General features: G+C 52.2%; 1 protein-coding gene across 4 annotated transcripts in view; it reads left to right on the forward strand.

The window, feature by feature from the left end:
* The window catches only part of TRPM8 (transient receptor potential cation channel subfamily M member 8), a 138,710-nt gene that overhangs the window by 52,047 nt on the left and 59,892 nt on the right, over positions 1-26,771 (forward strand). For 3 of the 4 annotated variants that reach the window (XM_062193735.1, XM_062193756.1, XM_062193745.1), the window contains 8 exons: positions 4,064-4,196; positions 8,566-8,639; positions 13,184-13,340; positions 13,692-13,869; positions 15,969-16,141; positions 21,235-21,409; positions 22,698-22,765; positions 25,528-25,725. In XM_062193735.1, the coding sequence (XP_062049719.1) occupies positions 4,080-4,196; positions 8,566-8,639; positions 13,184-13,340; positions 13,692-13,869; positions 15,969-16,141; positions 21,235-21,409; positions 22,698-22,765; positions 25,528-25,725 (1,140 nt within the window). In that variant the 5' untranslated portion in view covers positions 4,064-4,079. Of the gene's footprint in view, positions 1-2,820; positions 2,895-4,063; positions 4,197-8,565; positions 8,640-13,183; positions 13,341-13,691; positions 13,870-15,968; positions 16,142-21,234; positions 21,410-22,697; positions 22,766-25,527; positions 25,726-26,771 lie in introns of those variants that run through there. The other variant, XM_062193750.1, reaches the window with a different exon arrangement.

Below are 26,771 nucleotides of genomic sequence, written 5' to 3' on the forward strand. Positions count from 1 at the left end.
TGGGTGGGTTGAGGTAGAGGACACAGATCCCATGTCTACACTGCCTACACTCCATTGGGTGGGTTGAGGTTAATAGCACAGATTCCATGTCCACACTGCTTGCACTCTGTTGGGTAGGTTGAGGTTAAGGGGACAGAGCCCATGTCTACACTACCTGCCTCTGCTGGGTGGGTTGAGGTTGAGGACACAGAGCCCCATGTCTACACTGCCTGCACTCTGTTGGGTTGGTTGAGGTCAAGGGGACAGAGCCCCATGTGCACACTGCCTGCCTCTGTTGGGTGGGTTGAGATTGAGGACACAGAGCCCCATGTCTACACTGCCTGCACTCTGTTGGGTCAGTTGAGGTCAAGGGGACAGAGCCCCACATCTACACTGCCTGCCTCTGTTGGGTGGGTTGAGGTTGAGGACAAGAGCCCCATGTCTACACTGCTTGTGTCCCGCCTGCCGAGAACACTGCTGGGGTCAGTGCTCACCGTGAGGACTCTGTGGGCCAGCCCCCCTGCGTGTCTCAAGCACATCTTCTGGCATGATGCCAGGCCACATGATGCTGCCAGTCTCTGTCACATCTGACTGGGTACCAGTTTCCTGTAGCAATAAGGATGGGAGTCAACCCTGGACTTTGGTCTTAGCAATGATTTTTTGGATAAGACCCAGCACAGGTAACAAAAGCAAAAACAGACAAGTGGATTAACTCAACCAAAAGCTCCTTCACAGTAAAGAAAAATGTGAGGGCAGCCTACGGAATGGGAAAAGACATTTGCAAACCACACGTCAACAAGTAGTTAATAACCAAAACACTGGGGCTGGCTCTGTGGTGTAGCAGGTGAAGTCCCCACCTGCAATGCTGGCATCCTATATGTGCACTGGTTCATGTCTTGGCTGCTCCACTTCCAATCTAGCTCCCCACTAATTGCCTAAGTGTTTGGGCTCTTGCCACCCATATGGGAGGCCCAGATAGAGTTCCTGGTTGTTAGCTTTGGACTGGCTCAGACTTGGCTGTTGGAGTCATTTGGGGAGTGAACCAGCAGCTGGAAGATGTCTCTCTCTCTCTCTCTCTCTCTGTCTCTGCCTCCGCCTCTCTGTAATCTGCCTTTCAAATAAATAAATAACTCTTGACACACACACACACACACATTGAGGGGAGGGAGTTTAGCTGAGCAGTTAAGATGCTGTTTGGGACACCTGCATTCCACATGAGTGCCTGATTCCAGCTTCCAGCTAAGGTGCACCCTGGGGGCGGCGGGTGGGTCGGCAGTTGGGTCCTTGCCACCCATGAGTCGGATTGAGGTTTTGGCTCCGCAGCATTTGCAGAGTAAATCAGCAGATGGAGATGTCTGTGTGTGTCTCATATAAAATAAAATAAAAAATTAAAGAAATGAAACATTGCAATATCTGGGTTTAAGTTTCTGCTCTAGCTCTCTTTTTTATGATTTATTTATTTATTTGAAAGGCAGGTTACAGAGAGAGAGAGAGAGGGGAAGAGAGAGAGGTCTTCCATCCGCTGGTTCACTCCCTAATTGGCTACAATGGCCAGAGCTGTGCAGTTCCAAAGTCAGGAGCCAGGAGCTTCTTCCAGGTCTCCCACGCAGGTGCAGGGGCCTGAGGACTTGGGCCATCTTCTACTGCTTTCCCAGGCCACATTAGAGAGCTGGATAGGAAGTGGAGCAGCCGGGACTCAAACCAGTGCCCATATGGGATGCCAGCACTGCAGAAGGCGGCTTTGCCCACTACACCACAGCACCAGCCCCTCTGCTCTCGCTCTTGACTCCAGCTTCTTGCCAGTGTAGACCCTGGGAGTCAGGGGTGATGGCTCCAGTACTTGGGTTCGCACCACCCGTGTTAAGAGTCGTAGATGGAGGTCCCAGCCCTCAGTTTCAGCCGCAGAACAGCGGTAGCTGCTGCAGGGTTGGGGAGTGAGGCAGCGGATGGAGCTCTGTGTCTCTTCCTTCCAAATAATGAAAATTCAAGGAATTAACACAAAGGCACTTGACTATCAGAGCAAGGCAGCTTGGTGCCCATCTTACACGGCTTTCCCGCTTTTTGTTTGAGGGAAATGAGATTAACAAAGCAAAACTGCAGTCTTTCCATTGACGTGAAACGAGCAGTTTTTCACTGCGAGGCCAATGAAGTCAGTCCCAATGGCTGGTGCCCTACTTAGCCCCGACGCGCTGCGTGGGAATCCCCGTGGATACCTCGCAGGATTGATCTGTGGTTTCTCAGTGATGTATGTGAAGCACCAATTAGTCCTCGGAGCGTCTCTGAATCGCCTGGGGAGAGAAGTAAAGGCAGCGCTCACTGTTTTACATCGTCTGTGTGTTCTAAGGACGCGACCGGTCTCTGGATGAGGGAGGGTTTTGTGGGCGGAGGCACCGGGAACAGATCTGAGCGAGCCGTGGGACTGCTCTGTGTCCTAGGTGTGTCCACAGCCGGGGTTACGGGAGGCCACGTGCAAAGCACAGGAGGATGTATGAGGGGTCATGGATTCACTCAACCAGTATTTGTACAGATCTGCTCCCTGCACTGTGCCAGGCCCTGGAAGTCTAGTGGAGCATAAGGCAGACCCAGCCGGCCATTGGTCCAGAGGTCATTAAACCAAGTGTTATGCCAACAGCTGGGTGCGTGCATGCCCCAGCCGGGCACCGCGGGGCTGGAGGCCGGGCAGGAGACCGGACACAGGAGTCCAGTGGAAGGGCATTCCAGACAGCCCAGTCTGACGCTGGGAGAGGCGGGGCCCAGGGGAGGAGGAGGCAGGAGGGCTGTGGGTGGTGACCGAGCCATCAGAGTCTTGGGGCGCTGGGGACAATCAGGGAGCAGGGGACTCTGGGAGGTGTCCTGGAGGGACGATGCTCTTGTTCCAGAAACGAGTAGGCGGGACAAAGAAAGGCAGGCCTTTGGTGGGTCTCGTGTGGAGAGAGGATGAGTTAAGAGTTGGGGGAACCGCGGGAGAGAGGCTGTCTCAGTGCCTACAATGCCAAGGTCCACGCTGTGCCCCAGAGCCTGGCCAGGAGGTGCCTGGCGTCCCTGGGGCCCACACACCTGCTTTGGAGGGTGTCTGGGGCTTGCTGACTGCCCCGCTTTGATGGCGTCAGGCCCAGGATTCCTCTCTCTGTCTGGCCAACGGGAGCCGCTACCCACGGATGTCTGACCTGGAAATTTCCTCTACGCCAGACTCACTCACCCAGCAAGGAGCTGTGGCGAGCCCACGCGTGTGGTGCTCTGGTGGGCGGGGCACAGCCCGTGCTCTCAGAGCTCTCTGTCGCCCGTGGCGGGTGCAACATGATCCCACACGCGGTGCCACCACGCGGAGGTGGCACTCAGGGGAGAGGGGTGGGGGAAGATGTGCCCAGGACGGAAACTCCAGCGGGGTCCTAGAATTAGGGACGGGGGTGCGGTAACCCTGGTGGGTGGACAGAGGGCGGGGCTCCATCCATGGCAGAGAGGGGAGGGGGTGGACGGAGGACAGGGCTCTGTCCATGTTAGAGAGGGGAGGGGGTGGACAGGGGGCAGGGCTCTGTCCATGGCAGAGAGGGGAGGGGTAGACAGGGGGCGGGGCTCTGTCCAGGGCAGAGAGGGGAGGGGGTGGATGGAGGGCAGGGCTCTGTCCATGGCAGAGAGGGGAGGGGGTGGACGGAGGGCGGGGCTCTGTCCATGGCAGAGAGGGGAGGGGGTGGACGGAGGGCGGGGCTCTGTTCATGGCAGAGGGGGGAGGGGGTGGACAGGGGGCAGGGCTCTATCCAGGGCAGAGAGGGGAGGGGGTGGACAGAGGGTGGGGCTCTCTCCATGGCGGAGAGGGGAGGGGTGGACAGGGGGCGGGGCTCTGTCCATGGTGGAGAGGGGAGGGGTGGACGGAGGGCGGGGCTCTGTCCATGGCAGAGAGGGGAGGGGTGGACGGAGGGCGGGTCTCTGTTCATGCAGAGAGGGGAGGGGTGGACGGGGAGCGATGCTCTGTCCAGGGCCGAGCTGGGGAGGGGTGGACGGGGAGCGATGCTCTGTCCAGGGCCGGGCCGGGGACGAGGCGTGAGCGAAGCTGTGCCGCTGTCCTCACCCGCCCCCCGTCTGCCAGGGTCTTCACCGCAGAGATGCCCTTCGAGAGAGGCCGGTTCAGCATGAGGAGCAGGAGGCACGGCGCCCTGGGCAGCACGCGGACCCTCTACTCCAGCGTGTCTCGCAGCACGGACGTGTCCTACGGCGACAGCGTGAGTCGTGGTGCGCGGCAGCGGTGGGGTCCAGCCCGCCCTCCTCAAAACGACCGTCTCAACCCACGGCATTGTCTCGCCAGTTGTCACGTGCAGACGCATTTTCCGGGTCGTTTTGCAAGCATTTTGGTTTTAAAGGCTGTTAACTGTCCCCTCTCTAAGTTATTACGTCTCGCACCTGCTGTCTGACACAGGAAACTGTAGACTGTGATTTTCCTGTGTTGTTTTGCTGCTGGGCGCTCTTGCTCGCGGCCCTGTGAGGTCAGCACGGATTCTGCAGCCTCTGGCGGGGATCTGGGGCTGGGGGCGTCTGCATTTGTCCTGGCCGCAGCCTGGGCCCCCGCTCCCCAGGGGTCTCTCCCAGGTCCCTGCTCCCTGGGGTCTCTCCTGGGCCCCGCTCCCCGGGGGTCTCTCATGGGCCCCTGCTCCCTGGGGTCTCTCCTGGGTCCCTGCTCCCTGGGGGTCTCTCCTGGGCCCTGCTCCCTGGGGGTCTCTCCTGGGTCCCTGCTCCCTGGTGGTCTACCCTGGGTCCCTGCTCCCTGGAGTCTCTCCTGGGCCCTGCTCCCTGGGGTTCTCTCCTGGGCCTCTGATCCCTGGCATCTCTCCTGAGCCCCTGCTCCCTGGAGGTCTCTCCTGAGCCCCTACTCCTTGGCATCTCTCCTGGGCCCCTGCTCCCTGGAGGTCTACCCTGGGTCCCTGCTCCCTGGGGTCTCTCCTGGGCCCTGCTCCCTGGGGTCTCTCCTGGGTCCCTGCTCCCTGGGGGTCTCTCCTGGGTCCCTGCTCCCTGGTGGTCTACCCTGGGTCCCTGCTCCCTGGGGTCTCTCCTGGGCCCTGCTCCCTGGGGGTCTCTCCTGGGCCTCTGATCCCTGGGGGTCTACCCTGGGTCCCTGCTCCCTGGGGTCTCTCCTGGGCCCCTGCTCCCTGGGGTCTCTCCTGGGTCCCTGCTCCCTGGGGTCTCTCCTGGGCCCTGCTCCCTGGGGGTCTCTCCTGGGCCCCTGCTCCCTGGGGTCTCTCCTGGGTCCCTGCTCCCTGGGGGTCTCTCCTGGGTCCCTGCTCCCTGGTGGTCTACCCTGGGTCCCTGCTCCCTGGGGTCTCTCCTGGGCCCTGCTCCCTGGGGGTCTCTCCTGGGCCTCTGATCCCTGGCATCTCTCCTGAGCCCCTGCTCCCTGGAGGTCTCTCCTGAGCCCCTACTCCTTGGCATCTCTCCTGGGCCCCTGCTCCCTGGTGGTCTACCTGGGCCCCTGCTCCCCGGGGGTCTCTCCGGGGCCCCTGCTCCCTGGCGGTCTACCCTGGGCCCCTGTTCCCTGGTGGTCTCTCCCCGGCCCCTGCTCCCTGGCGGTCTCTCCTCGCCAGTCCCCAGCCAGCCTCTGCAACGCCCTCGGGACAGGGCTGTGCCCGGCCTGGCTTCCTGGGTGAAGTGCACTCAGAGCGGGGTCCTGCAGGAGGCGCCGCCTGCCCTCCTGCTGCCTCCCCACCCAGGTCTCGCTGACCCCACGTGTGGCTCCTCCCGCACGTCTCCTGCCCACTCCCAGGCCCTGGCCCAAACTCTCCTGTGTCAGGAAACAAAGATTTTGTGCCTGTGTCTCACCCGAGTCCTGGAACCGTGAGCACTGAACAGTGGGCAGGGCAGCGGTGGGTTCGCCAGCCAACACTCCCTCCTGTCTCTCCTCCTTGAGCCCAAGCACGAAGCGCCTCCAGCAGGCCCTGCATACGGCCCCGTGGCCTCTGGCTGCAGTGGCCCGGGAGGTGGCCGGCGGCTGGTTCTTTTCTTTCCATGGCCTTGGCCGTCCCACGGGCCCCCCGCCCTGGATGCAGGTGGCTCTAGCAGAGCGGAGACCACCCACTCCGGGCGTCCTGTGTGCCCCCAGGCACACTCCCACCTCGGCCAAGGGCGTCTTCAGAGGCATTTTCAGCAAGAAAGCAGCTTTTTCTTCTCCCTCCGCCACGATCACTGATCGCACAAGCTCACAGAGCTGCTGAGTTTCCCTCTGAATGAGGGCAAAAAGTACTACGAGGAAAATGGGCATTGGAGATTTTCAAAATGTTTGCACGTATATGAGCACAGAAATTAGTTTTGCTATCTAAATTGTTTTTAAAGATGTATTTATCTGAAAGGCAGAGTGATGGGGGCGGGGTCTTCCATCTGCCGATTCACTCACCAAACGGCTGTGAGGGTTGGGGGCTGGGCTGTGACACTGAATGTCCCCTCCAGTGTGAGAAGTACCATGCGGGGAAAGCCACTGCCTTTGGCGCTGGCATCCCATATGGGCGCCGGTTTGTGTCCTGGCTGCTCCACTTCCTGTCCAGCTCTCTGCTATGGCCTGGGAAAGCAGTAGAAGATGGCCCAAGTCCTTGGACCCCTGCACCCACGTGGAAGGTCTGGAAGAAGCTCCTGGCTTCTGGCTTTGGCCTGGTTCAGCCTGATCGTTGCAGCCACTTGGGGAGTGAACCAGCAGATGGAAGTCCTCTCTCTGTCTCTCTCTCTCTGTAACTATTGTCCTCTCTGTCTCTCTCTCTCTAACTATTTAAATAAATACATTTTTCTTTTTAGTAGAATGTGGTCAGTGAGATGAAAGTCCCCAAGTCAGCTTCCTGTTGTAACCCCTATCCTGAATTTTGTATTGCTTATTCTTGCTTTTATTTAGACTTTTATGACTTTAAATATATATAAATATATGTATGTGTGTGTGTGTGTGTGTATCCCTAAATATGAGGACACTTTAGAACATCTGTGAAAAATGGACACAATTTTTGGTGCAAAAAATTTTTGAAATCCATGCAGTTTTTTTTTTTCTTTTTAAATACTTATTTATTTGAAAGGCAGAGTTAGAGACAGAGAGAAGCAGCAGTTTTTCCATAATATGCATTTTCCAGCGACTTCTCAAAGACCCCTCACCCACTGTCTATCTTGGATTTGCAGAGCACTGTACTGTGTGTTCTTGGTGAGGTCTGAATTTGAGATTCGCCCACACAGCTGTGTGCGGCAGTGGCTGCATCTCACTGCTGTGCTGCGCTCCGTGCTGTGCCCTTGTTCACCCAGAACTTGCCGTGTGGAGCACAGTGTCACTGCTCTCACCATTGGGCGTGAACGCTGGGGCTCCTGGGAAAGCCTTCTTTGGGCTGAGGGGAACATCTCCCCTTCCTAGGCTCTGGGTGAGGACACAGGACTGATGGGGAAACTTGTGTTAGAAGGGTCGGGAAGATTCGTGGTCTCTGACACCCCAGGGCAGCCAGGGAGGAGGAGCTGTGGACTTCCTTCCAGCCACCACTCTCCTTCAGTGTGCAAGGCTGGCGATGGTCTCCCTGTGGAGGATAAGGAGCCGGCTGGCTTTGGTGCCCTCAGCCTGTCTTGTGAGGCCGGCAGAGCATGGAGTGGCCTCAGCTGCCCGTGCCGGGTGGCCTGCGGGAAGTGGGTTTGGCCTGCAGGGGGATGGGAAGCCACTAGCAGCCTCACCTCCCCTGAGCAAGAAAGGCCTTGAAGCTGAAAACCCATCGCTGGGCCAGGGTGTGCAGCTGCTCACAGGGACAACGTGGGGGATTTTCTTAGGATAACTGTACGGGCACGGCTGACACTTCCCCGTGATACTGTACCAGCTCACACACACACACACACACAGAGTTGGCAAAGGCCCACTGCTTCCTGTTGGCAGCATTACCGATGAGGTCAAACTTCCTTTGCTGTTCACTGGTTGTGTGTTGTGTTTTCTCTTGCCTTTTGCCGTCCCCGCCATGGGGTGGTCTGCCTTACTCTTACTGATCTGAATTCTTAGCTATGATGATTAATATATGTTACAAGTTCCTGTCCCACTTTGAGTAGGGATTTTCAAAGCGTTTTTTTCATCCGTCTCTGGACAGTCTGCTTTGCCAGCGTAGGGGAACTCTAGGCTTCTAAAACCATTCGGTTGTTTGTCGGAATTAGGTCCCAGATGCACCTAACCGCCTTGTCCACGGGGACAAACATGACTGTGGTCGGAATTTGGGGAAGTTGTCTTCTCTTGTAGCGCAAGTGGAAGAGGGACGGGACTATGTATTGATACGTTGTTTATGCTAAACCATAATCCAGTGTTCACAGTCCCTCCAGCAGCAGCCTTGGCAACAAGAACATAATTTGTATGTGTGTAAGGTAATTTATGTACAGATAGCTCCAAGAAACTTTTGGAAAAATTTGCATTTTGTTATAAACATTGAAATGTCTGTGTGTTTTAGAAGACTCGATGGACCCTAGAATCATGACAGATGCTGGATGCTAACAGTGTGTGGCAGATTCTTAAAACCTCTGAGTAGGCCGGGGTCGTGTTTAGCATTCGTTAATATCAGCAGGGGGTGAGAAGAAATTAGTGACGTGTTATCCAATGTGCTTTCTCCAAAGGACTTGGTGAATTTTATCCAAGCGAATTTTAAGAAACGGGAATGTGTCTTCTTTACCAAAGACTCCAAGGCCACGTAAGCTGTATTTTTTCCTTCATTTTTTTGCTCAAAATATAAATTAGCCGCCATTGCAACAAAGTCACTGTGTTTACTGGTTTGTTATTAAGAGTCGTTTTCGTTTTACAATTCTCAGGAATGGAGCAAGAGCAGGAAGGGTCCATGCAGGCATCACTCGGTATCTGCAGGGGGTGGTTCCAGGACCCTCACAAAACCCATGGGTGCTCAAGTGTCCTATAAAATGGCATAGGATTCACATAGAACCTGCACACATGCTCCTGTGTAATCTAAATCCTCTCTAGATTAGGGAGTATAAATAGTTACTACACTGTATTGTCTACTTGTTCCGTACAGACACAATTATTTTGTTTAAATGTTTTCAATCTGTAGTTGGTTGGCTTGGTGGATGGGGGCCTGTAGAGAGGAGGGCCAACTGTCTCTTCTTGCATTTCCTGGAGTTATCTCATCTTTAGTCTTTTGGCTTTGGCAAGAGTTGACCAGGTCACTGAGAGGCTGGGTGTCCCCCAAGCCCCGGAGCCCACTGGGTGGCCTTGGCTGAGTGCTGTCTTACAGCAGTTGTCAGACAACGCCTCACGTGCTCAGGAGTCAGAGTGAGCAGCTCCTCTGTCAGGCCCTTCTCCCCTCCTTTGTGTGGGGGCCTCCCTTCTGCCTGAATGGCTATCGGACATGAGTCTCATGTGTTTTGGGTTGCGAATGCGGCCCCAGCAGTTTGCCACACAGAAGACCCTCAGTCAACGTTGGTGAACGAGTGAATGGACAGATGGACGAGCACCACTGACCGTTCTCACGGGGGTCGTACCTGTGGGATCTAACAGAACAGTTCTGATCCCACCTCCCCCTGCTCAGGTCTTCCCTGCCCTTCTCCTTGGCCTGCTGGATGGAAGACTCTAGTTACACACTGACCGGAGTTGCTGCTGTGGATTATAACTTACAACTGACCTCTGTTGAATGGAGGCAGTGCAGAGAGTGAAGGTCTAAGGAGGGCAAGAGCTTCAGAGTCACCCATAGTTCCAGCCTTGATATGACCTTGACTCAATTCTTCTTTTTTTTTTAAATTATTTATTTGAATGTCAAAGTCACAGAGAGACAAGGAAAGACAGAGAGATATAGATCTATCTTCTATCCACTGATTCACTCCCTAATGTTGGGTCTTAGTCCACCCGTACAAGGATGGACTGGGTCCGAGGAAAGGTAAGTGTGCCGCTCGCCGGTTCCCCAGCCTCCTGGTCCCGGAGACAATCAGACGCAGCAGGGAGCCAAGTCTAGTAGCAAGGACTCAGTCACCTTTTGCATAATAGTACCTTTTATAGCACAAAACTGCAGAATCATTGGGGCAGGGCTAAGAACCAACCAATCACTTAAAAAATCACCTTATGGGGGGATTTCTATAGGACTAGCCCTATGTCTATACACTTGTTACTAGTTTTGTTACCTCCCCTGATGTTGCGCAGCCAATTAGTTTTAGTGGTAAACAACTTCGGATTCTGCCCATCTTACTTCCTCTGGGCGCCATCTTACTTGGCTCCATGCGGCTCTGTTCCGCGCAGCTCGGGCGGGGGCACCCGGGGGCAGCTGCACATGCGGAGCCCCCCGGGCCGGGCCTGGCCTGGCCGCGCCATGGCTGCGCTCGTGCCCCACACCCTAAGTGGCTATAACAGCCAGGGCTGAGCTAGGCTAAAGCCAGGAACTGCGAGCTTCACCTGAGTCTCCTGTGTGAGTGCAGGGGCCCAAGCACTTGGGTCATCTTCTGCTGCCTTCCCCAGGCATTAGCGGGAAGCTGGATTGGAAGTGGAGCAGATCGGACACAAACTGGCACCCAAATAGGAGGCCGGCGTCACAGGCGGTAGCTTTACCCACTCTACCATAGGCTAGTTCAATTGCTATCTCTTTTGAACTGAGCTCTCTTATCCTAAAAACCTGGGTTGTGGGAAGGATTGAGTGAGGCAACACACGAAACACCTTAGTGCCTCAGACAATAAGTCCCCAAAAAATGTGTTTCTTATTTTGTGTGAATTAGAAAATGAACATCAGAAAAACTAAGGTTTCTGATTTTCCTTGGTGTAAACTTACTCATCAGAATCATTCCGACAAACTCTGTAAGTCAGGTCTCTGCCCCCTGAAAGTTCCATAGAGGTTTTTGCTGTTAATTTATGTGTTTGATAGAAAACACAGCTCGGATGAACTCCTTAGTCAGTATTTTCTGCATCTCTGCTGTGTCAAAGGACGTTGTATGCTTGGTGCTGACACCACAACCCTCTGCAAAGCAGCTGTCCATACTGTGTGGCAGAGAAGGCAAGCGAGGCTGAGGGTCAGCAGGCCACCCAGGGTCACGTGGCTAGTGGGAGATGGAGGGGGGATTTGAACCGTGGCACTCTGACTCCCGGTCGCGCCTGCTCTTTCCTGCAGCTGCTTCCCTTTCTAAGAATGGCACTGCTTCAGGCAGACCAAATCCACCAACACTTCCTGTTCAGATACTCAATCTCACGGGCTCACGTCAATGTGCAGTGTGTGTACCGCTTGAGGACAGGGCCTTGTGGCCCAAAAGCACAGATGGACCCAGGGCTTGCGCGACGTCATCAAGACCTTGCCTCACTCCACCTTTCCTGTGGGCTTTGCTCAGGGTGGCCAGAGGACCTGTGATCTTTTTCTTCCGTGTTACCAGCCTCCCACTGTATTGGCTGGGGGCAGAGGGGGCCCTGTCTCTAGCAATTCCATCAGGAGTCTTGGGCTGGTCTTCATGACTCTTACTGGCCTGGCTTGGGCCATGTGACCATCTCTAGACTAACCCCTGGGGCTTGGAGGATGGCCGGTGTTGACTGGTCAGCCTAGGGAGGTGGTGTCCAGCGGGACTCAGGGTAGAGAGGAATGGTTCCTCAAAGGGACATGGGGGTGCACTTACCAGCAGCAGGGAAATGGATGCAAGTAAGGGAAACGCATAGCTGCCCACCGTACAGCACTTGGTCAGCCTCTCCAGCCTGGGCCACAATCAGACTTGCTGACTGGCAGGGCCCCCAGCAACAGAAGCGGGGGCAGGGGCATCTCAGGAGCCTCGGGGAAGATGTACGTTGTGACCATGGGGAAGAGCCCGTGGCTCTGCATCTCCCACACTGATCCCTTCTGTCTGTGGCAAGAACACTCCGTATTCTAAACTACCCAATGGACAAGGGAATCAGATGAAGTGACAGTTAAAACTGACAGCTACTTGCCACCTTAGCTGATTGACAGAAACTGCCCAAAGGCTCTCCCGAGCGTCCCTGAGGTCCACATGTGCAGAAACAAAGTGGGACTAGGGTGAACAGAGCCTGGGCACTACAGCCACAACAGACACGTTCAGGTTCTGGTTTGCTACCTTTCTGCCTCCTTCTGTTGTTCCCTGCCAGTGTGACTCCTGGGTCGGCGTGTGTGGGTACCGTGTTCCAGGCCAGCCTGATGTTCTGCATTGTTTCAAAGCCTGAAAGGAGAGGACTTGTGCAGAGGTTAGAGGTGTTTTCTCACCTTGGTGCACCTGCCAGCTTGGTCCTTGGCGGTTCCCAAGAGATCCGAGTAACTTGAAGGTCAGAATCCCACCCCATCCATCTTGGTGTGCCCTGAAGGTTGGCTCAGTTCTGAGCCAGAGATTTTCAGAATGGTCTGTTGAACGACTGCCGTACACACAGGGAGAGGAGCAGTGCCTATCTGTGGGCCTTTTCCTGTCCGGCATATGTGTCAGCCAACAACGACATTTGCTTCAATTCAGTCTGTACTGGGAAGAACTAGCGTTCCTTCGGTGCACCGTTTGTCCTTGTCTAGCCCAAGTTATTAAGTCTGTTGAGACGTTTATGTTGGGGCTGGCGCTCCAGTGCAGCAGGTTCAGCCACTGTCTGCAGGGCTGGCGTCTCATATGGCTGCCGGTCTGAGTCCCACCAGCTCCACTTCCAAACCCAGCTCCCTGCTAACGCGCCTGGGAAAGCAGCAGCAGATGGCCCCTGCATCTACATGGGAGACCCAGAAGAAGCTCCTGGTTCCTGGCTTTGGCCTGGCTCAGCCCCAGCCATGGTGGCCATTTGGGGAATGAACCAGTGGATGGAAGACCTCTCTGTCTCTGTAACTGTTCAAACGAGTAAATAAATCTTAAAAAAAAAAAAAAAGAGCTGATGCCGAAGTGTGGAAAGGACGGGCCCCCTTGCTAGGGGTCGAGTCTGCCCACTGAGTCCAGGCCACTTCATGTCCGAGAGCAGCGCTGGCTGGGGCCTGGGGGTCTGTCCCAGGGCCCCTGAGAATTAGGAGCTGGGTGAGACGCTGGGTCGAGAGCTTCCAGCCTGCCGAGTCTCGGGCTCATCTCGATGAGACTCCACGAGGGCAGGGTCTGCTCTCGCCCAGCTGGGCTCTCATCAGAGAACAGGAAATGACAGGGAAAACCCAAAACCCAGAGTCTCCGCAGAAGCGCATCAAGTCTGCAGCTGAGGCTTGAAGGTGACTATGCGAATCCCGCGTGGTTCATTCCGAGCGGGGCGCAGAGCCGCTCGAGCAGGCTGAACGGACCCGTCCCTTCGTCCACCCAGGGACAGCGTGTGCAAGTGCGGCTACGCCCAGAGCCAGCACGTGGAGGGCACCCAGATCAACCAGGACGACAAGTGGAACTACAAGAAGCACACCAAGGAGTTTCCCACCGACGCCTTCGGGGACATCCAGTTTGAGACCCTGGGGAAGAAAGGCAAGGTGAGCGCTCTGGTTCTGTGCTCCGGCTGCTTCCGGGCCGACCCGCGGGCTGCGGGGCCGAGGTCAACAGCAGGGTGACGGGGAAGGGGCGGGTCGCCACCGGGGCCCTGGGGCCTTGGGGCTGTCTGGGGCCGCCCTCTGCACACCCCGGTACGAGCCACAGGCAGCCCGCACCCGCAGGCTGCTGGCCCCTCACTCCGCACCTGCACGGCCGCTGGAGGAGCCCCTCGGGCCAGGCCGCGGGTCCTCCCTGCCCCTAGGCCCCCAGGGCGCCCCCCGCCCGCAGGGCCTTGCCCCTGCCTGGGGACCCTCCCCGCCCCGCCGCCTGACACGGGCCTCGTGCCCCCTCAGTACATCCGCCTGTCCTGCGACACGGACGCCGAGACCCTGTACGAGCTGCTGACCCAGCACTGGCACCTGAAGACGCCCAACCTGGTCATCTCCGTCACGGGCGGCGCCAAAAACTTCGCGCTGAAGCCGCGCATGCGCAAGATCTTCAGCCGGCTGATCTACATCGCGCAGTCGAAAGGTGGCCGCGGCGGGGCGGGGCTGGGGAGGCGGTGCCCGGAGCAGCGCAGGTCGGGGCGCGGGTGCTTCCGCTCGGGGCGCGGGTGCTTCCGCTCTGCTCCTGCAATCCACCTGCAGAATCCAGATGCTGCTGGGACCGCGGGATTAATCGTTGTTTCTTTAAAAGGGGCTCCCGTTGGGAGTAATTTTAATTTTTTTTGGAATTTCCAGTGTTTTCTTTTTGTCCCTTATTTATGTAGAATTTTACCCAGAATATTCTGGCAAACTGAAAGGGAAAATTTTATTTGATTGATCTTCAGTATTGAGGTCAATGACGTCATTTGGGACACGGTGGCAGTGACTGGCAGCTGGAAGCACCGTGTAAGAGTTTGAGAGGAAAGTAAGCCGAGGCGGCTGTGTTAGCTCGAAATAGCGTGCCATTTTCTCAGGCTTGCTTTTCTTCTCCTTTTTAAAACTCATTTGAAATCAGAAATTCAGAGACACACAGAGGTCTCCCATCTGCTGGTTCACTCCTCAAATACCTGCGACAGCCAGGGCTGGCCCAGGTCAACACCAGGAGTCTGAAACTCAGTGTAGGTTTGCACGTGGGTGGCAGGGACCCAAGGACTTGGGCCGTCACCTGCTGCCTCCCAGGGTGTGCAGAAGCAAAGCCAAGACTCAACCTGGGCTGTTGGGTAGGGGATGCAGGTGACCCAGCTGGACGTCTTGATTGCTGCACTAAGTGCCTGCTCCCTTTGTCTTCTTTATTGGGGGCTTGTGAGGGGGGGAATAGTCTTGTTTTGAAGCAGTTCAAACCACAGCAAAGCTGCCTGGGGCATGCTCTGAATACCAGCCTGTCCTTCACCTACGCTCACCAGTTAGCCTTTCCCCACATTCGTCTTTTCTTGTTCCCTAAGTGCCCTCACCTGCTATTTCTTAGGGGAACCCCTGGAGCATAAGCCCGGGCTAGGTTCATCAGCAGGTGTCTCCTGAGAGCTGCAGTTGCCCGTAACCTGATCCAAGGCCCCAAGCCCAACAGTCGGGCTGACCGGGCCAACCGATGCTGTCATCTATCAAGTGCTCCATACTCAGATTTGCTAATTCTCCCAATGTCCTGGAGAGGAAAATTCCTTTTTTTCTCCAGTGGGACTCCAAATCCATTTAGATTTTTATCTTTTCTTCCATATGGAATTGATTTTCAGCTTTTCTTTGTCTTTCGTGCTTGGAGAATACTGGTCTCACTGATGTTTTCTCATGAAGAGGTTTGGTTTAAGCTTAACTATTGGAAACTTCTTTTACAAATATTAGCTCATTGACAGAGCTAAGAAAGCATATTTCATTTTAGAGAGATTGAACCATATATTTACTATTTTTTTCCTATGCACACATACCTATGATAAAGTGTAATTTTATAAATTAGGCATATGATAACAATAACTAATAATAAAATAGAACAATTCTGACAATATACTTTAATAAAGGCCTTTAAAACTTACAGGTTGGGGCTGGTGTGTGGTGCGGTGGGTTAAGCCACCGCTGGCAGAGCCTGCATCTCGTATTGGAGGCCAGGTTGGAGTCCCTGCTAGTCTGCTGTAGGTACTCCCTGTAAATGAATCTGGGACGCAGCAGGTGATGACCCAAGTGCCTGGGCTTCTGCCACCCGAGTGGGAGACCAGGATGGAGCTCCTGGATGTTGGCTTTGGCCTGGCCTAGCCCTGGCTGTCTTGGGTATTCGGGGAGTGACCCAGCAGATGGACCCACGCAGGGCCTGGGAGTAGAGTGAGCTGCTTTCCATAGTGGTGCTGCCTTCTGGGCCTAGAGGCTCAGGCTGGGCATTTACTGCCCCTACAAAAATCCCCCTGGAGGTTTTTTAAAGATGACAGTTCCCTGGCTGCACCTCCCAGAGAGCTTCAGTGGGCCCAGAGCCTGTGTGTCCCTGGGAGCACCTGTCAGGGTCACTGCCCAAGGACTTCTTCTGTGAGTTCTAGGCTCACGGGCCAGGCCCATTCCCTAGCATGGCTGCCTGGGCTGGATATGGTGCTCATGGGGTATGGGTTTCCCCGGGGGGTCGGTGAGCTCAGGACCAACACTTAGGTGTCCGCTGCTGTCCCTCGTTGACAGGTGCGTGGATTCTCACGGGAGGCACCCATTACGGCCTGATGAAGTACATTGGCGAGGTGGTGAGAGACAACACGATCAGCAGGAACTCGGAGGAGAACATCGTGGCTATTGGCATAGCGGCTTGGGGCATGGTCTCCAACCGGGACACCCTCATCAGGAACTGCGATGCTGAGGTGGGTCTGCCAGGGCACGTGGGAGAAGGACCGCGGCATGGTGCTGTGGATGGCAGAATAATCCCACGGCAACACCGGCTTTGGGACCTAGAGGGGCCTGGCGAAGGGCTTCCGAGGACTGTGGCAGGCTGGGTGGGACAGCGTGTTTGTCATGGGCACCGGGGTCTCCTTGGTGTGAATGATCCCCCCTGCAGTGATCTTTGTGAGCCACAAGAGTGACTTTGAAAACGTGTGTTTTAACCCCTGAAGTGGACCCCAAAGACGTCAGAATTTCCCCGAGGGTCATTCAGAGGGCTCTTTCTCTGCCAACGAGCAAAGTCTGAGCTGAATATGCAAATATTAAACAGGGACTGCCAATCACGTGGAGTTTAAGGGAGAAACAATTAAAAACCTGGCAAATGAGCATGAGGTCAAGCCGGGACTTTCCAAAATGTAATCTCAAATCGCTTAGAAAATAAATTCGAATGAGGCCATTACGTTTTAGGAGTAACATATGTCAATCTACGTTGACAAAAAATGTCCAAAGCTGAAGGGTGAATGCATAGCCACTCACCTTTATTCGTAAAATTACAGTCGATAAATAATATAATAATCATAATGACAATGTCTAAGCTTCCAATAATAGCATTTACTTTGTACCAGGTTTAATCCAAGTGTTTTGCATATTAATTTACTCTTTACAACAAACCTGTGAAGTTATGACTGTTGCCTTCTCATTATAGAAGAGACAGAGAACTGATGAACATCCCTAATTCACGTTTCTACTAAGTGACAGATGGCTCATAGACCTTTAATCACTATAATATCCAAATTAATGAGTTGGAAAAGAAACACCACCAACAATCTCATGGAGAGCAGAAGGAAAAAAATAATATTCAGCCAAAAAATTAAATAAAAATATAAAAAATAGAGATATCTCTTTTAATCTTGGAAATGGCTTTAACAATTTAAGGAATAAATAGAACTGAGAAATAAAACTGGATAACATCTTGAGAAAAAGTATGAGGTTGCCACATATACATTCAAAATGGAAAACCTCATGAGAATTGACATTTTTCTGTAAAATTATAATTTTGCAAAATTGATTCAAGAAGAGCTAGAAAATCTGAATGAAAGAATTATCACTGCATGAGGTTAAAGTAAATAAAAAAAAATCATCTCCCAGATTACTTTGGGTCAGATGGGTTCAGCCAGAAATTTAAAAAATAGTGTGCTAATTGCTAATTTAAAAAACTATTCATAGCCTTCCAATAAATACAGAAGCATGAGATCTTTAAAAATTCTGTAGAAAGAGCAGATTTCTAGAAAATCATTTGAAAATATGTCAAGAACTTGGAAACTACTTACTATTCACTCTGGGTCCAGGAATCATACTTGTAAACACATCACTAGAGAATTTAATATTAATGTATTTTATTTTTAGAATATTAATTAAGAGACAGAGAGAGAGAGAGAGAGAGAGAGAGATCCATCTTCCACCCACTGGCTCCCTCTCCAAATGCCCACAACATCTGGGAGCACCAGGCTGACACCAGGAGGCAGGAGCTCCATCGAGGTCTCCCTTATGGACGGCAGGGACCAGCGGAGCCATCACCTGCTGCCTCCCAGGGTGCACATTATCACGAAGTTGGCGCAGGGACAGGGTCGGAACTCAAGCCCAGGCACTTCGGTATGGGATGCCAGCCTCCCAAGTATGTCTTAACTGTGCACCAAATGCTTGCCTTGGGATTTTAATACTTAGATGAAGATAGTCACTAAAATATTTCTTATAATAGCCAAGAATTGAACTAAACATAAATATCTGGTAATATTCATGGTAGGGAAATATTCAGGTAGATTTCTATACAAATATGAGGGAAAATTATGGAGCTATTAAAATAATATTTTTCTTTTTTTAAAGATGATTGTTTTAGGATTTATTTTATTTATTTGAAAGACAGAGCTACAGAGAGAGGCAGAGACAGAGAGAGATTGCCCATCTGCTGGTTCACTCCCCAGATGGCCACAACGGCCAGAGCTGAGCCAATCTAAAGCCAGGAGCCAGGAGTTTCTTCTGGGTCTCCCATGTGGGTGCAGGGGCCCAAGGACTTAGGCCATCCTCTGCTACTTTCCCAGGCACATTAGCAGGGAGCTGGATTGGAAGTGGAGCAGCTGGGACTCGAAACGTTGTCCATTTGGGATGCCGACACTGCAGGCCGGGGCTTTAACCTGCTGGGCCACAGTGCCATCCCTTAAAATACTATTTCAAAAGATGTTTTGATAGTGTGGAAAATATTTATTGTTGACTTGTATCTGTCATCTATCTGTCTCCATCTGCAATCTCTCTCTCTCTATCTGACTGTTGAGAATGAAGAGCTAAAATCTCGAGGGTAATTATTACCACGGAATCAAGCATGGTTTTCATTTCCCACTTACATGCTGGGTTTTCACATTTCATAAAATAAGCAGGTGTCACTTTTACAGAAGAATGATGGCGCTAGCTTTTACTCCTTTCCTGGTTTTGCTCCTATTGCTGGGTGACGACAGGGTCGTTGTGCAGTGAGCTCTTCTGAGGTTGCGTCTGGTTTTTGCTTCTGTACTGCTTTCCCCGAATGGGAGCATTTGGAGTGTTGTACAAGCTGAAACCAGCTGTCCTTGATGGCCGCCGTGACGGTCTTCCCGTGGGGCTTTTGCTTCTGACTTCAATGCAGGGTCCAGGCTGGCGGGCTTGGTTGAATCAGAGCCAGATGTAGCTGAGCTGGCACAGGGGCACCTCGCGAACACGGAGATGTCAGACTGTTTTTGGGCATCTCTTTCAGAGTTTTGTTTCCTCAGCTCCCATCAACTGTTTTTTTTTTTGTTTTTGTTTTTTTGAGTCACTATTACACTTTGAAAATTACAATAGTGTTTTCTATGCCCTTTTAAAAAGGATAGCACAAGCTGATACTCGTTATTCTTGTTTTTCAATTTTATTCTTTTGGCTATTGGTAGCCACATATTTTTTCATTTGAATGTTACAACCCCTTTGCCAAGGCACAATCACTAGATATAACATACAACAACACAACCACGCATTCACTGGATAGATTCATGTTAAGCCTGTATGTGACACTGGAAAAACTGAAATTGTTATAATACCAAGACCTCCAGTAATATGACCTGTCTCAGGTTAGGCAAATGTACATCTTTCAGGAAAGTTTCACAGTTTTCACGATCAAGTCCTGCATATTTCTTCTTAAGGTTATTCCTGGAGCTCTTATACCTTTAGTATTGTTGTACATGGGCTTTTTATTCAGTTTCATTTTTATTCTTGCTAGTGTGTATGAATATATTGATTTTTTTTTTGACAGGCAGAGTGGACAGTGAGAGAGAGACAGAGAGAAAGGTCTTCCTTTTGCCGTTGGTTCACCCTCCAATGGCCGCCGCGGTAGCGCGCTGCGGCCGGTGCACTGCGCTGTTCCGATGGCAGGAGCCAGGTGCTTCTCCTGGTCTCCCATGGGGTGCAGGGCCCAAGGACTTGGGCCATCCTCCACTGCACTCCCTGGCCACAGCAGAGAGCTGGGCTGGAAGAGGGGCAACCGGGACAGAATCGGTGCCCCGACCGGGACTAGAACCCGGTGTGCCGGCGCCGCAAGGCGGAGGATTAGCCTAGTGAGCCGCGGCGCCGGCCTGAATATATTGATTTTTAATTGTTGTTTTGAATCAGTCACTTTAGTAGGCTCTTCCTAATTCTTACAGTGTTTCTGAGTGTTCTAGGTTTGCATCCATGTCACTGGGAAACGTTAGTTTTAAAGCAGCTCCTCCATGTAACTGCCCTGTCTTGGCTGTGCCGTCCAGACAGTGCAGTGTTAGGGGAGAGTGATGGTTGCAGATTCTGTGACAGGCACCCAGGCTCTCTGACGTCATGATCATGGGGATAGTTCTAGCAAATAGGACGTTGCTGAAGGTTCAATGTACATACATAGAAAATGCATCACAAGGCATCATCCTTTTGTTCTAGTTTATCTTCTTTATTTTATAATTTTTCAAATTGAGATAATTAAGTGTTTTTTGCATCTGGGGTTATTTGATGTAACCTCATGGACTGGATAACCTGTGGGCTGAATCTTGGAAGCAACACCAGTTACTCCTAACTAACCCTGCTGCATTTAGTAGCCAATGACTTATCAGGCTTTTTTTCTATATTCTTATTCATTAGGGGGCTTGGTGTTTGGCTTTTTCCTATTGTGGTTCTTTCCTTGTAGAGAGATTGGAATCAAGGTTCCGGGAGAGTGTGAGTGAAATGGGGATTATTCACTCCAGGAAAACTTTGTAGGCTGCTCCTTCAAGCTCCTGGTTGTGCCCGTCTGGCAGATAAGAACTCCTCTGTCACATCCAGATGGGCTAGAACTACTCAGAGAATCGAACTACAACACATTTTACTTTTTATTCTGCTTCTGTACTGATTTTATATTTGAGATCAGTAGAATCAACAGCCTTCCTCCCCCCATTGAGTTTTAAGCTTACATTTTGTTGCTGGAGTTCAAGTTGAAACACCTTTTCGTGCAGCCCTGACCTTGGGATTGCGAACACCTCTTAGGGTTCCTCCCTCCATGCCCCAGTGATGTGGGAATGAAGTATCTACTTAATTCCTTCTTTTTATCGTCCGGTCACCACGTACTTCCTAGGAGCCAAGACCCCGTTTCATTTATTTGCTAATCCCTAGACTCTAGCACAAGTCCTGGCATAGGATAGATTCTGGACAGGTATGTATGTGTGTACATCAGTGTCTCCCCCTACCTGCACACACCCATGCACACACACACTGTCCTAAGTGCTGTTCATTTTAGTGAATTGATGTAAAAGAGCTCAGGATGATGAATGAGAGAACTGGATCGGGAATCTGATCCTTCCACACTCACTGGCTGTTGATGTGACAACGGGCGAGTATTTCGTTTCTCATGGTCCAGAGGAGACCTGTCCTCTTGGGTCCCTGGAAGGCCCCTTATGGACTTGGGGGAGGGGAGCACATTGTCACCCAGAGGATGCGTTTCTGGAAGAACCTGCAAAAATGCCATCGTGCGTCTTGGGCACCAGAGCAAATCTCAATGACCAGCCCCCCCTGCCCTTCCCAGGGCTATTTTTCAGCCCAGTACATTATGGATGATTTCAAAAGAGACCCTCTGTACATCCTGGACAACAACCACACCCACCTGCTGCTCGTGGACAACGGCTGTCACGGGCACCCCACCGTGGAGGCGAAGCTGCGCAACCAGCTGGAGAAGTACATCTCGGAGCGCACCATTCAAGGTCAGAGTGCGGGAGGGGGACGCTGGGCACCGCAATGGCACCAGCTGCTGGGCTCTAGAGGTCACTGCATTACTCAGCGAGGGATGGTGTGCCCCCGCTCCCAGGCCCACCACCCCGGGGTTGGGGGGGTGTTTTCATTGTCAAAGGAGAGCTGCTGTTTCCTCCTTGTGCAGACCAGGAGAGCTCCTGCCACAGGCACTTCTTCCACTCCTGTTTACAGGGTAGAAAGCCTGCTGTCTCTCCTGCTAGACTTTATTTAAGAACAAATAAAACCCACAAGGGCAGACAGGCCTCTAGGGTAGAAATGATAAACGAATCGCCCACTTGTTTAACAACCAGATGTTTACTTTTTTTGAGTCTTGGCTACTGCAATGGGGTGGAATCAGCTAAAACACTGGTTTCAAGGGATGGAGTCTTTATTTTCGTGGTCAGTGGCAAACATTTTCTCTTGTTGTGGACACAATGTTGAAATGTGTTCTGTGGGGGAAGCAGATTAGCTTGTGATTTTGTGATAGACTTTGAAACAGGGACTCGGACTTGTTGGAGAGATTCCCTCTCATCTTCCTTCCACGTTGGGATAACTGTGCAGGAGAACATAGGATTGTTCAAATGAAGGAGGGAATCTTTTTTAAAAGATTTATTTATTTGAAAGTCAGAGTTACACAGAGAGAGAAGGAGAGCAGAGAGAGAGAGAGAAAGAGAGAGAGAGGGAGGGAGGAAGGGAGGGAGGGAGAGGGAGGGAGGGAGGGAGGGAGGGAGAGATAGGGAAAGGTCTTCCATCCACTGATTCACTCCCCAGTTGGCTGCAACAGCCGGAGCTCAGCTGACCCCAAGATAGGAGCCAGGAGCTTCCTCCAGGTCTCCCATGTGGTGCAGGGGCCCAAGGACTTGGGCCATCTTCTGCTGCTTTCCCAGGCCACAGCAGAGAGCTGGATTGGAGGAGGAGCAGCCGGGACTCGAACTGGTGCCTGTATGGGATACTGGCACCACAGGTGGAAGCTTGGCCCGCTACACCACTGCACTGGCCCAGACCTTCATCTCATTTCTATCAGCAGAAGTAAAGCGTGCACAGACTTTGGGACTGTTAAATATCAGTGACAAATCACAGCATTGGTTTGGGGCACAGGCGCATCCACTGTGATCAGTGGTAGGCAAGTTCCCGTCCTGAGATGAGCGGCTAACTCCCTCGCACACTGAGCTCATGGGGCAGAAGCCCCAGTGCACTCTTCTGAGGGAGGCGAGTTTCGCTGTTGAACCCCAAGTTAATGTTACTTTGCATGTTTTACAGATTCCAACTATGGTGGCAAGATCCCTATTGTGTGTTTTGCTCAAGGAGGTGGAAGAGAGACTTTGAAAGTAAGTTCTGGTTTAGCTTTCTAGAAGATCGATGAACAAACTTACCCAACAAATCTGTATTTTCAGGGCTTTGGGGCATCAAATCTAACCTAACTGATTATTGTAGCAAGTAGGGGGTGTTTTTCTTCCATGTGCTCGTCCCTACCCAGTTAGGTTGCTCGCCAGATGAGACAGTCTGGGAGAGTATTTGAAGTGATGTGAGTAGCCTGTGTCTTAGAGTTAACTTTGATGTTAATCTGCCAAAGAGGAGAGCTGGCCTGAATTCCTGAGACGGAAAGGTGGGAGCCAGCGTGCGTACTGGAGAGCTGTGGCCGCCCCGCCCGCATGGAGGTCTCCCCCAGGTCAGATGTCCCCAGGCTGTCATCCAGGTGTCTCCTGGTGACGCAGGGACTCCCCACGGAGGAATCCCAGATGCTGGCCTCCTGGGGGACTCTGCACCTGCAGCATTGGACAGCTGAGCAAGAATCGGCTTCCCAGCCCCTCTGGGCAGTCTCTGAGATTCCGATTGTCCCCTTGTTCCTCAGGACGGCCCCAGGACCCCCTGGGTAGGAAGTCCTCGGGTCCTCAGGACTGACACACAAGCTGTGCACCTGCTCCCACATACACCAAATCACCTCTAGGTTATGTATGACATCGCATACAAAATGGCTTTTACTTTGGTGTTTATAAAATAATGATGATGGGGAAAGTCTGTACATACTCAGTCTAGACACAATTTTTCTTTTCAAATATTTTCAGTCTAAAGTTGGTTGAACCTATGGTTGAGAAACCTGTGGATACACTAAGTTCATCTTGCTTGCAGCCAGCCATTTGTGTGCTTTTTAGAAATGGAGCATTTTGGCCGGTGCCATGGCTCAATAGGCTAATCCTCTGCCTGCGGCGCTGGCACCCTGAGTTCTAGTCCCGGTTGCCCCTCTTCCAGGCCAGCTCTCTGCTGTGGCCCGGGAGTGCAGTGGAGGCAAGTGCTTGGGCCCTGCACCCGCATGGGAGACCAGGAGAAGCACCTTGCTCCTGGCTTTGGATCAGCGCGAGTTTTTTTTTTGTTTTGTTTTGTTTTTTTTTTTCAATGTGAAGTGATAAAAAACAAATGCTCAAAAAGTAGCCATATCACTTCTCAGCCTTTTGGCTAAGATCAAGTGTAGAAAGTAGCCATCTAACAGAGGAAGCAATGGAGAGAACATAACTGGATGATGGCTCCCTGTGTTCCCTTGGTTTTAATGACCCGTGATTATTTTAAAATGTACTGTACAGGAGTGAAATGGACATCTTTTCATTTGGTTATTGTTTAGAGCCCTTGCCTGTATTCCTGCTGAGTTGTGGTCTTTTTACTCCTTTAACTCTATTTAGTGGAGCATTAAGTCTTTGACCATATTGTAAGTTAAAATGTTATCTCAAAAATTTTAAAAAATTAGGAAGAAAAACAGGGATGGCAGGGAGGGAAGGTAGGAGGGAGGGAGGTATCGTATTCTTAGAATTGTAGCTGTGAGCTATATGGAATCTGCTCTCTTTGTATTAATATCACATTACCATGAGAATAGTGTTGTAGTAATTGTGTATTTGCTGTGGGCGATACCCAATGCATTAATAAATTCCTTAAAATAAAAAAATCATAAGGGATAAAAAACTTTTAGACTTGAGGTGGAGAGTTTTGGCCCAGGGTGGCAAGAAAGATCAGAAGCAGTGGAAGTGTCGTGCTGTGTTTCCCCAGGGTTTCCCACCAGTGTCTGCTCAGCCAATTCACGATCCACGGAACAGCAGGCTAGGAGAGCGGGGGCAGGGAGCGAGGGTCTCTGCAGCTCTCCTTCCCCACTCCAGGCTTGGGCTCAGGCAGCCAGACACACAGGGAGCCCCCTGCCCTGTGTCTTCTCTCAGGGCGCATTCAGTCCTAACGGAGGTGGCTCTCGGCTTCTCTGTTGTGTGTGGATGGATCGCTTCATCATGCACCGTGCTCACGTCCTGAAAACCCGATCCCCTGGGCCAACCTCTGCAGTTAGGATAAAGGCAATAAATGCGATGAACGTGTGATAGCCATTTATCCTGGAAGCAACTGCATTTCTGTTCTTTTTTTAAAAAAAGATTTTATTTATTTATTTGAGAGAGAGAGTTACAGAAAGAGAGAGAGAGAGAGAGAGAGAGTCTTCCATCCACTGGTTCACTCCCCAAATGGCCACAACCGCCAGAGCTGGGCCAATCTGAAGCCGGGAGCCAGGGCATTTCTTCGTGTGGGGTGGCGCACGCTCATGCGTGAATGCGTGTTTATTCCCTGATTGTTAAATAAATCACGCTGTCTGTTGTGAAATATGTATATGGGTACCTGTGCTTTGAATTCTTACCTCAGGGGCAAGGACCTGGGACAGCAACCCATCACTGAGTGTCGGTCACCTCCATCCCACACGCCGTCCATGGTCATGTGATGTGCTGGCCTTGTGGTCGTTGCTCATATATCATGTCAGGTTTTGGAGCTGTCGGTTTTGCACACGGGGCTGAGTTAAAGTCCTTTAAAAACGCAAGCCCGTCACGTGTCCTCCGTGGACATTGTTGTCTGAGGATGCTGCACAGCTGGCTGGCTTTTCCTGCTCCTCAACAAGCCACTGCCGGCGTTTGGTTTGCTTCTGGCTTGAAATCGAAGCCCCAGAGCAGAGAGCGCAGGAGAGTCAGCTGTTTGTTCTTCAGCTGGATTTAGAGTTCACTCTCAGCGGGGGCCGCCCAGCATCTGTGTCTCTCCCTTGTGTCTCACTGTTCCCCCTCTCGCCCCCTCCCAGGCCATCAACACCTCCATCAAAAGCAAGATCCCCTGTGTGGTGGTGGAAGGCTCGGGGCAGATCGCGGATGTGATTGCCAGTCTGGTGGAGGTGGAGGACGCCCTGGCCTCCTCCACCGTCAAGGAGAAGCTGGTGCGCTTCCTACCCCGCACCGTGTCCCGGCTGCCGGAGGAGGAGACCGACAGCTGGATCAGATGGGTGCGTTGGGGGCCCCACCCTGGAGGGTTGAGAGAGGAAACCAGGTTGCCGGGGCGGGGAGTGGGGGGCGACTCCCTCTAAGCCCTACCTCCGCCAGCAGCTGCCGGGGCTTCATTCGGATTCTGCTCTGGTCCTCACAGGTGGCCTGGGGGTGATCGCAGTTTAGAGAGGGTCAGTGACTCCCGGAGTGTCCGTTCCTCATAGGGGTTTCCTCGTACAGGGTTGAAATTCAAAGCTTTGATGCCACGATGTCAACACATGTGCCCCTGTGTTTCCTCTGTGTTGGTGTGGGCAGGACAGGAGCCCCTGGTGATGATGTTTTCAGAATTCAGACTCCAACTGGAGTCTACGTCTCTTGCAATCCTCATCTTCCTTGTCGGGCCCTGTAAGAAGTGTGGACTCTCCAGAATGCTTGCGCTTCTTGTTGCTAAGCTGAGAAAAGCATTTTAACACACTAGTGCTGTGCTCCCTCATTTGTCTCATGACTGCTGATGATCTGTGGCTTGCATTTTCCCCGCGGCTCAGTCCGTTAGAAAGCTCCCGTTTGTGTCGATGGGTTATACTCCCATCAGCTCATTCACAAATGGCCTTTGACATTTGGCTATTTTTAGGAGCAGGTGCTGTCCCTGGAGATTTGCCACCAGCAAGGAGGTCGTTTTAATCACAGAGCCCATTTCCTCATGAGAGTTGAAGGTTGGATTTGGTATAAAGACTGTGAGATTTTGAATAATCAGCTTATAAATAAATTGAGATCCTGGAATAGTGAAGATAATTTCTCCTTCCTCCTGGTTCCCTTTGTTGCTATTTAAGGGAAGCCTGGGCAGTAATGAGAAAGTCCACGTGGACTCCTTGGCCGCCATAGTTAGTAAAGATAGGAAGTGGGGCTCTCCTGGCCTGACTTGATTTCATACAGAGGACAGTTAGCCAGGAGTCGCGATGGAGCAGTGTGATCAGAATGATCAGGAAATACGTTCGTCTTGGATTAAGGGCTCATATCCAAAATCCAGGAGTTAAAGGTCCGGACAAGCCTTCTTTCCGTAGCACTG

The sequence above is a fragment of the Lepus europaeus genome, chromosome 1 (assembly GCF_033115175.1).
Source record: "Lepus europaeus isolate LE1 chromosome 1, mLepTim1.pri, whole genome shotgun sequence".
Classification (NCBI taxonomy): domain Eukaryota; kingdom Metazoa; phylum Chordata; class Mammalia; order Lagomorpha; family Leporidae; genus Lepus; species Lepus europaeus.